Raw genomic sequence first — 10,014 nt, forward strand, 5'->3', positions numbered from 1 at the left:
TCTGTCTGCTGGGCCTCGAAAAGAAACCCCCCCACACACACATCAGGCAGTAATACTTTCCTAAAGACATGGAGTAAGAGTGTTCCACATGGTTCTCTCCTGTTTTCTGCTCATAAATCAGTGTCAGGAAGGACAAAAGTCCATCCTTTACTTCTTCTGCTGCTCCACTTTTATTTCCAGAACCCATCTGTGATGTCACAGAGGGTACTGATAAACCTCCCAGGTTAGTGACCACACCACTGGCAAGGTGTTGGCTTCACCTTTGGACTCTGGGAGCAGAGACACACAAGTTGCACAGGATGAATGCAGTCCCCGTCTGCATCAAAGGACATAAACTACATTTTTCAACCTTACATACTGCTCGGAACATATTTGACCCTTTTTGACATTTGACAGCAGCAACAATACTGAATGGAATTCTTTCAGCCTACAGTCAACCGTTAACTTTTCTTAAAGTGACCCCAAAAAACATCAAAATACATTCAAAATGGTTATATTTTTTACACACAGAGACGGCGTTCCAGGTCTAATTTGATCTGTATGTGTTGAAAGAATTAAAGTTATTCTGACAAAAATGACGAGATTTATTGGATGTACTAGGAAGGGAAATCATCCTCTGAACACACGTCTTGCAAGTTTTTCTTTTATTGGCAACAATCTTTATTATCTCTTCCAGTTTGGGATGTGAAAAGAGGCATTAATTTTCTTTAATTAAATATCTTTTTAATAAAGTAAAGCAAAAAAAAAAAATATTTACAAATTTTTCAATTAAACCATAATTAATGACTTGGGTTGGATAATTACAAGCACCTTCTGCCATCTGAGGAGAGAAAAATATAAATACAGGGAAAAGACCTTTTTTTTCTTTCAAAAATAAAACAAAAAAAAATTAAACAAGCCATTATTTATTTACAGAACTCTCCTAAAATGCAATTCTACTTGCAGAAGCAGAAAAGGCCTTAGGATCCGAACTGTTTCACTCTTTTTTTTTTCCTTTTAAAGTTCTTTCTCTTTTATATGGAGCTTCGACTGAATGACTTTTTTTCTCTTCAAGTTTCAATAATGGTATTTTATCCTTTTTATAAAATCCAACAGGCTCTGTGGAAAGGTGCAGCCGATGATCACTCGCTCTTTTTGTCTGATTTTATCAGTCACTTTGTTTTTTTCTTGAAAAGCGCAGAAGAAATGAAACTGACAGACCGAAGCAGATCGAAGGATGCTTAGTGTGTGTGTGTGTGTGTGTGTGTGTGTGTGTGTGTGTGTGTGTGTGTTTTGGGGGAGGGGGTCATCGGGTCAGTTCAGGGGTTGGCTGGGAAGCGTCGCCGTCCCCCCAGCAGCAAAATGGTCAATGTTCATCACGGATCCCCGTCTGCTGGGACGCCGTTCTCGAAAAAGATTTTTGCGTAAACTCCTGGAAAAGTCCACAACCGTTTCTCTAATCTCCCGTCCGAAATGTCTGAGCGAGACATCGCCCTCCGCTGGTCTTTGTAGTTTTCTGTTTTGTTACAAAAACAGATCATCCAATCTTCCAACATCAGAAAAACAACGACACAAAAAGAAAAAAAAAAAAAAGCTAGCCGTCTACATAAGTGTATCATGTAGATTGAAACGTTGTGCATGTGGCATGACAATGTTGCCGCGTCGCGTCCACATGACAAAAGAAGATGCCATCAAAAATATAGATGTGAACAGCCTTTTAAAGATTTTATATATCTGTAATTAAGCAAAATGTCTTTAATTGCGTTGCCGTGGTGAGGAAAAGCCATCTGAAAACTGGAGATAAACCACCCTCAAAAATAGTGAAGGAAGCGGCTTCATCTCCTCCCTCGCCGGCTCATAATGCTTTCCAGCATTCTCTCTCTCTCTCTCTCTCTCATATCTATTCTCTATTTAATCCTGTATTTTTCAAAAAAGACATTCGGTTAGGCAAGGAAAAACAACAAATCCAAAAAACAAACAAAAAAGAAGAAAAACAAAAAAAATAAAATAAACATGATCGAATGTTCGATCCATAATACAATCTCTCCCAGTTGAAGAATTTTTTTTTTCTTGATTTTTTTTTTCTGTTTATGCAGAAGGATTTTGCTGATTCAGGCTCTCCCGAATCCATCCACAGAAAGTTCGCTCGCCCCCCCCCCCCCAAGAAGCCTCTCTGAAATCCCCACCGGCCGCTCCCCGCCTTAGCTGTTGTCCGACTCGTCCTCGGCCTCCCGGAGCCAAGTGAAGAAGGCGGTGACGGACTTGAGGGCCACGCCCTTGCCCAGCTGCTCGGCGGGGTCTTTGCTCGACTCCCACTTGTAGAAGGCCTCCTCTTTGATCACGTCCTCGTCGTACAGGGTGTCAAAGAACATCCTCAGCAGATCTGATGTGGGAGCGAGACGAGACAATGTGTTCAAAACGAGGGACTTTGTGTGCTCATTTACCTTGAGAAAAAATAAAAAGATTTAAACCTGGTGTCTCTCCTACGGAGGCTTTGTACAAGTCACAGATTAAAATAAATCATTTTGTACCAGCCTCTCTCTCTCTGTAGCCGTCACTAGGCCCCAGCCACCCCCACCAAAGGCCCACTATTTTCTGATTGGCCATGTTCCAGAGGCCTACAGAAGGGGAAGCATTCATGGCTGCCTCCACTCCCTGCCAGTGTGCCCAGCAGTAGTCAGCACATGGAGTGACAGAGCTTTTCCTGAATGAGCACACTTTGCTGAGAGAATAACCAGTAATAATGGCGTAACGTCGTGGTCTGTGAACGTAATGAGAGAATAATCCCTAAAGCTGGATAACGACACTGTTAAGTGTCAACCTCTGCCACGGCGCCGACCTTTGAGACAGTAACTCACTTTTAAAGTTTAAAGTTACATAACATAAAAAGATCTTTTCAAGTTTTCCCCCATGACAAAGTCTGTCATGGCAGTGGTCATACAGCAGCTTAGGTTCCAAAAGGTAAGGCTTGAATGTGCAACAAATACAACAATACAATTGAAACAATATGAAACTTTTCTTTTTTTGTTAAAATTATCGCTGGTTTTAGAAATGTGTCACAACCGAGATGAGCAACAATTTATTTTCACAAAGCATTTCTTGGGAAAGCTATATAAAGAAATAAAGGCGTGTGCATTTTTTTTCCTGGGTGGTTGTGTATAAAATTGCGGGGTCAAAAAAGAGGAACTCACTGGCAGGCTGCTCCATCTGCACCATCAGAGCCTGCAGGGCGTACAGAGCCTGCAGCTCCTTCTGCTCATCCTTCAGGTATTTCTGCAGCAGCTTGGCTCTCGTCTTAATCTTCTCGCCGTCCACCTTGAAGGGGTTCTCACCTGCAGGCAGTTTTCACAGGACAACTTCATTGACGCTTTGTATTCACACTACAACAAATAGTCAGTGTCTGGATCTGAAACTCAAACAAAGCAGTGGCATTGTACAGTTTAAAGGGACGTAGAAAAGAGACATTTTAAGCTGTTATCGAGTGGAGATCGAGTCAAGATTATACATTTATAATTGAAACTGTTTATGTGGAGCATGATTATTATATAATTAAGGCGGTAGGAGTAAGAAAAAGTCAAGCCAAGGTCGAGGTCAGCCAAAACAGAGTGCACTGTGGGAAGGCTTCAATGAAGAACACATGTACTCACAAATGACGGCGGACTGACAGATGCAGGTCATCATGGCTCTTACAAACATGTTGCTGGAGCTCTGTTGCTCATCCAAATTGGCCTGCAGCGCAAACACAGAGGCAATTAAAAACGGCCAAAGGTGTGAGAAAAATATTTACTTTTTAAATTTACGTCGGTAAAAAGGCGGCAACACGAACCTCGACCCAGTCGAAGATCCGCTGGTTCTCGGCCTGGTCCTGGATCAGCCTCTCCAGCTGTTGGGCCAGCTCGGCAGAGCTAAGGTCCTTCTCTTTACCCTTTTCTGACTCTTCACCCAGTGTGAACTCCACATTCTAGTTAAACAGTTAACAGTCCAGTCATATCTATGTGTCATTGTGATTTTTTTTTCCCCTCAAAGAAACACCACAGATTCAACTCTGCCAACCTTTTCTGTCACAAATTTGTTGACGTCCTGGTCTTCAGGGAGGAAGTCCTTCCACCGCAGCCCAGCGTCTCTCCACAATGCTCCGACCTTTTTATGGCTCTGAAAAAGAAGGTGCACAGTGGATACAGACTGATGAGCATTTTCAGTGTAGCAATGTCATCACCAAACTAATAACACTGTCGCAGACACATGGCAGGACCGCACAATTGACTGACGTATGAATATATAATCTTATTCTGACAAAACAAAATGAAATGTGGACTGCTTGACTCTTACCATCTCTTTGCTGAGCAAAGTGAGGATGTTGACCAGCAAAACTCCAGCTTTGCCAAGTGGGATCAAAGGCTTGGAAACCTCCCTATTAATTGAGAAGATCAACAGGAAAAGAAACGTTAATCACAAGTTGGAAACAACACAAACTTCATCTCCTCGTCTGTTTTTAATGACTGAGAATTGGAGTGAACTTTGATGACTTGCCTGAAAAGCTCTCCCATGGGGATGCCTCCCTCGTGGAGCATTGGCATGATCAGCTCTGACAGGTAGAGCCAGATGTGGGGGATGTCGATGGCCATGTCTTCAGCCAACTCCAGGATTTCCTGCAGCCTGATCAGAGGGAAAACACAGAAACTGAGTGGACGTGTTTTCAAATTCATAAAACAGCTTCGGGGATAAAGACTAGCACGACACATGCAAACTACGCCTCTGTGGCTCCATACTGACCCTTTGTAATATTCGGACGTTGGCAGGGTGCCAGTCTTGACCAGCTGCTGCAGCAACTTGCCCAGGTGCTCCCTGGCGATGGTGCTGCGCTCCAGTGTCGACTCCAGTCCAGTTCGCACAAACACAAACAGCAGCGCTGTGCTGTTCAACTCCTGCACACACTGCAGAGCCTCCTATTGGGCCACAGAGGGACAGAGTTTGCTGTCAGAGGTCAAAGGTCATAACTGTATCTTAAGAAATGTACCAGTCCATGTTTGTTTTTTTCTACAGGCATATTAACAGGTACCTTCATGTCATTGATATGCAGGTACTCCTCAATAATGGCGGTGGACTTCTTGGTGAGTTCCTCCTCATTCAAGGCAGGTTTGGCTGGAGTCGGTGGAGGTGGCGGCGTGGCTGCTGCCTCACGTTTCACTGTTTGCACATTTGAAACAAAAAATTAGTTTAATTAAAAATGCATCTTTGGTGAAAAACAGTCACTCTTGTAGTTTATAAGCTCAGAATGTAACATTACTGGTGATGCAACCTGCTTTTGATGACATTAGTGACATGTTTCAAATGAGATTACGGCCAAAAAATGGTCAGGTGATAAGACATCCAAATTCAATCATGATAAAAAAAATAATTGTCAATAACAATAAACACACGACAATGAGTACAATTACTGTACACCCACCATTTTCTTTGCTTCTGGCTCTCTGGCCTCTGTCTCTGTCGTCCGTCATGCTTGCGACTCTGCGGACGGGATCAGCTGATCCACGCTGCTCCCTTTCCCGGCTGCGCTCTTGGTTTTCCCGGCTGAAACTGCGCTTGGTGACCTGGAGCCGGTTCCGATCGCGATCGTCCCGTCTCTCATCTCGTCTGTCAAATCGGTCACTGCTGCGATTCGAACGGTCAAAGTCGCTGCGCTCACGACTCGAGCTGTTCCTACAAGGAGAAGCGAGAAGGACGTGCAGATGTCAAGAAGAAGTTCCAACAAAGTAAAGTTTTAAAGCATTGAGTCTAAATGTATTGAGTTCTCTGTGACTGCCTGTATTGTTTTACCTCTGAGGAACTCTTCTGTCCGAGTCGAGAGATGAGCCCGAGGAGGACGAAGGCTGCTGTAAGGCTGAGAACCTGTTCAAGGTGCTGGTGCCTGGACGGCTTCCTGCTTCTGAGCCAGAATCTGCAGGTTTGGTGCTGGTGCTGGTGCTGGTGCTGGTGCTGGTGCCGCCGCTGCTGCCTTTACCCCAGCTGCCCCATGTGCCTTTACCTCCTGGGGCAAGCAGCTGATTGTTGATGTCAAGAACTGGAGTCTGAAAGAGGAGATGGTTGATTAAAAACAAGCAGAAAACGAAAAGAAAACAACATTGAAAAGAAGTTTTTTTTTTCAGATGATATACCTTTGTGATTTTGCTAAGGCGAGAGGTGTCGATGGGTCGGTTCTTGGAGATAGGAACCGTGTTCCAGCCCTCATCCTGAGGAGGACCACCGCGGCCTTGGTTGTGAGGACCGCCGCGGCCTCCCATGCCTCCTCCTCCTCCTCCTCCTCCTCCTCCCATCCTGCCACCAGGGCCACCGCCCATCTCCTTTTTGGAGACGAGGGCTTGCTGCACCTTCATCTGCTCCCTGTGCTCCTCCAGCTCAGCCTCTTTGTGGATCTGGTCGATGGTCTTAGGACCCTGGTCGCCTCGTCGGGAGACCCAGCTGTTCTGTAGTAGGGGGAAGAGAGAGAGAGAAAGTCAGAATAGAGCAGAATTCATAGCAAATATTCAAAGCAATTCTTCAAAGTCAGACCGTAAAACAAATTGTCAGGATTTTTTTTTTTTTTTTTTAAAAGCCTGTTCGTACTAATTAAATTCGTTGCAGCTCAATGCAGTGTTTTAATTTCAATCTATAAAATGGATCAAAATGGTGAGTCAAAAATATCTACTGATGTGTTTTCTACTTTGACCAACGATTCAACCAATTGTGTTTACAACTAAAGCTGCAGGCAGAAATTCAAAGGCTGAAGAAATCAAGCTCCCAGTTGCTCTTTACTTTCAGCCTTGGAGAAAAGCTACAAAGTTTGAGTATTTCACCGTTAAGCTGGGCCCGTGTGCAGACTTGGCGCAGCTGATTTTTGGCTCAAAAAACACGAAGGCAGCAGGTTTTATAACAGTGTGGGTGGGACTAAGAGTTTGACTACAGGACTGGATCCTTCTAACAGAGGAACAAGAAAGTGGCTTTTTAACACTGTATTGGAACAAAAACACACAGGAAAAACTATCAAAACTATTTTTTGATAAAAAATTAAATTCTCTCAGGTTCAAGATGTTTCCTGCTAAGGTGAAATACCTGAGATTTGCATACTCATCATTAATCGTTAGCGCTATCAAACTATTAATCTCAGCCATCTTCTTTTCACTCTAATTTTATAGCTCAGATCTGAACTCTGACATTTTAATATTATATATTCAGGGAGTGTCGTTGCTCTCAGTTTGATTTTATGTTTTGGTATATTTTGAACAAAATCTGATTCTGGAAACAGCAACAATTCTCCGTATCCATATAAATTTCAGTTATATGGATATCGTAGCATATGGAGTATCGAACACAGAGCCTGAGTGTGTGTGTGTGTGTGTGTGTGTGTGTGTTTGTGTGTGCTTTACCCATCGTAGGTCCAGCACATCCTGCAACATGAAACGGATCCTGGAGGTTGTTTTCCTCTCCTTGATGATTTTTCCCATCTGATTGAAATACTGGTCCATGCGAGGCTGAGGACAGACACAACAGTTTGGTGAGAGATTCTAATCAAACAACCTGTGTGACACACATCCTCTCTGCCTCAGTGTCTGTGTTCAGCGTGTCTAACCTACCTTGGCCTTCTCAAAGTCCAGGTCCTTGCCGATGGTGGACAACAGTCGACACAGGCACTCCAGGGACTCATCGTCGTGGTTTTTGAGCAGCTTCACTATGCAGTCATGCATGATGACCTCCGTCAACATCTTCAGCTTGAACAGCTCGCCGATGAACTTGATATTTCCCAGGGAGCGCCTCCTGGCCTGGTCTTTGGCCTCCTGAAGCTCAACAGTGAGCCTCTGCTTCTCTTCCTCCTGCCGAGAAATGAATCCATGAGTGAAACGAGAAATACTTGGGTGAAGATGGGGACTCATTTGGCTGTATCTTACCTCTGAAGCTGCTTCCAGCTCTTTCTGCTTCTTCTCAAAGATCTCGTCGTCGTCTTTGTCCTTCTCAAACTCCTTCTGGCATCGATTTAGAAGCAGCTTGCGGAAATTCACTGGTTTATCCGAGGTTTCCACTCGAAGCTAGAAAGTTGTGTATTGCAATTATTTGACACAAATGTGAAACAATCTGAAGATGAAGGTTATTTGCTGTTCTGTCTGACACCACTCACCCCTGAAAGGCAGCGACACATGTTGGCGTAGGCCACGGAGAAGTTGGGCTCGGAGATGGCCTTCTCAAAGGTCAGGTCAATGACCCCTTTAAGCCTCTCCTCTGTGTCGATAGTCAGTTCTGTCACTTGTTTCATCAGCTGCTGAAACTTCTGAGGGGTCAGCTTGTTCAGGATGCTGCGGACCTGTTTGAACAGGCCTTGGGTCTTGATGTTTTCTGGGTCGTTCTCCTCGGACTCGTTTCCTGGCCGGCTGCGAGTCTTCTTTGTTGAGGGTTTCCAAGCCTTCTCTGCCTTGTTCAGCTGCACGTCGTCGCTAAGCGACATGCTGGTGATGATTTTCCTGGGCTCTTTTCTCTGGATCTGCTGAGAGCGACGTGGCCCACCTGCTCCAATACCCATGCCAGGCGGCTGGAAGAAAAGAGTCAAGAGGATGAGAGGAAGACATGGATGAATAGATTAAAAATGTTTAAAATTGAGCACAGAGATATGGAGCCCATTTAGAAAGGTTGACTTACCGGGCCTCTGTTTCCTCCTCCCATGCCAGGCCTGCCAAGGTTGGCAAAGGATGGTGTGAAGTCGGGCCCACAGTTCATCCCTGGTAGACGACTGGGGTCCAACTGACGCAGAGGGGTCTTGTTGGCCTGAAGCGACAGGAACGATTGTTAAATTGACATATTATTGTAAATCATAATGCAGGACATTAATGTATTTAGTTTGAGATGTTGCACCTTGTCCAGAACAACATCACTGATGGCTGGGAGTCCCTCAGGCTTGTTCATGCTGGCCTGGCTGAACTGGAAGGTGAGAAGAAACTCTCTGTCGTACATCTTCTTCTCCTCTGGGTTGATGGGCTTCCATTGTTCTAAAAGACAAAACCAACAGAACGTGGGTATGAGTTCTAACAACAATCACAAAGCAGAGCTTTATTGAAATCAACAATACAAATCAGCGCCTACTGGCTTTCATTGATGTCACCAAGTTTGTTTCCCCAGAAGACCCAGAAATAGCCCTTCCTCAAAATAACGAGCAAACTTAATCACGTGAAACACTGATTACACAGAGTGAGATAAGGTCATTGCCCACACTGAAGTGCAATCATGAATCCACAAAACAAAGTTCAGAGACCCCACCTTCTTTGTACTGGTACTTTTTGTCGGTTGCTGTTGATTCAGGAGTATTTGGCTGAATGTTCTCGGCGTCCAGCTTGTCCTCCTTGTCCTCCCAGGTCAGGTCTGATTCTTCTGGTGCAGGAAGAGAGACGGCGGGAGGCTGGCTCTCCGGTGCTCGTGCAGGAGTCGGCTCATGCTCTGGTGAGGCCACGACTTGTTCCTGCTTTAAAAGATAAGAAGTTTGAGTCTTAACAACATCACTGGAAAAAAAGAAATAATGAATGAAACTGATTACAAAAAAAAAAAAATCAGGAATGACTGCTTTGTAGCAAACTCACCTCCTTAAAGGCATCCAGGAGGTCTCCTACTGCCTCCTTTTTGTTCAGATCCTTCATCTTCCTCTTTTTCTTTGGCACAGACACAGCAGCTACAAGCAGCCAACAAAAAGAACAGTAACAAAAGGGTGAGGAGGACTTTGTTACCACTAATTAATCAAATGCAAATGGACCGCAAATGAAGGAATCCAGGTTTCAAACGAGTGAATAGGTTGCACAGATGGTTTGCCAGGTAACTTTGGTGACGAGGAACAGACAGAGAAACTGTGTGACGATGATATCTGGGATTTGACTGACCTTGCATAGTAGTTTCTACGGGGGTGGGCGTTACTGTCTGGGGGTTGGGTGTGTCCTCCCGCTCCTCGGCTGCAGTGGGGGGAGGTGTGGGCACAGTTTCTGAGGCGCTGTCAGAGACGGGGGCGGCCTCGGTGGGCGATGGCTT

General features: G+C 44.7%; 1 protein-coding gene across 10 annotated transcripts in view; it reads right to left on the reverse strand.

The window, feature by feature from the left end:
* Nucleotides 1-627: 627 nt before the first annotated feature.
* The window catches only part of LOC142895639 (eukaryotic translation initiation factor 4 gamma 1-like), a 26,885-nt gene continuing 17,498 nt past the window's right edge, over nucleotides 628-10,014 (reverse strand). For 7 of the 10 annotated variants that reach the window (XM_076036866.1, XM_076036864.1, XM_076036862.1 and 4 more), the window contains 21 exons: nucleotides 9,870-10,014; nucleotides 9,576-9,664; nucleotides 9,259-9,460; nucleotides 8,857-8,990; nucleotides 8,644-8,769; nucleotides 8,129-8,536; nucleotides 7,902-8,039; nucleotides 7,590-7,826; nucleotides 7,383-7,487; nucleotides 6,135-6,443; nucleotides 5,797-6,047; nucleotides 5,429-5,679; nucleotides 5,039-5,166; nucleotides 4,753-4,925; nucleotides 4,506-4,635; nucleotides 4,309-4,386; nucleotides 4,033-4,131; nucleotides 3,806-3,940; nucleotides 3,627-3,708; nucleotides 3,171-3,311; nucleotides 628-2,362 (listed from right to left, as the gene is read on the reverse strand). The exon at nucleotides 9,870-10,014 is cut by the window's right edge and continues 851 nt beyond it. In XM_076036866.1, coding sequence (XP_075892981.1) covers nucleotides 2,181-2,362; nucleotides 3,171-3,311; nucleotides 3,627-3,708; nucleotides 3,806-3,940; nucleotides 4,033-4,131; nucleotides 4,309-4,386; nucleotides 4,506-4,635; nucleotides 4,753-4,925; nucleotides 5,039-5,166; nucleotides 5,429-5,679; nucleotides 5,797-6,047; nucleotides 6,135-6,443; nucleotides 7,383-7,487; nucleotides 7,590-7,826; nucleotides 7,902-8,039; nucleotides 8,129-8,536; nucleotides 8,644-8,769; nucleotides 8,857-8,990; nucleotides 9,259-9,460; nucleotides 9,576-9,664; nucleotides 9,870-10,014 — 3,543 coding nt within the window. In that variant the 3' untranslated portion in view covers nucleotides 628-2,180. Of the gene's footprint in view, nucleotides 2,363-3,170; nucleotides 3,312-3,626; nucleotides 3,709-3,805; nucleotides 3,941-4,032; nucleotides 4,132-4,308; nucleotides 4,391-4,505; nucleotides 4,636-4,752; nucleotides 4,926-5,038; nucleotides 5,167-5,428; nucleotides 5,680-5,796; nucleotides 6,048-6,134; nucleotides 6,444-7,382; nucleotides 7,488-7,589; nucleotides 7,827-7,901; nucleotides 8,040-8,128; nucleotides 8,537-8,643; nucleotides 8,770-8,856; nucleotides 8,991-9,258; nucleotides 9,461-9,575; nucleotides 9,665-9,869 lie in introns of all 10 variants that reach the window. The other 3 variants (XM_076036865.1, XM_076036861.1, XM_076036860.1) reach the window with 2 other exon arrangements.

Source organism: Nelusetta ayraudi, unplaced genomic scaffold (genome assembly GCF_046127955.1).
Source record: "Nelusetta ayraudi isolate G7.1 ecotype Tasmania unplaced genomic scaffold, CSIRO-AGI_Nayr_v1 ptg000048l, whole genome shotgun sequence".
NCBI lineage: Eukaryota > Metazoa > Chordata > Actinopteri > Tetraodontiformes > Monacanthidae > Nelusetta > Nelusetta ayraudi.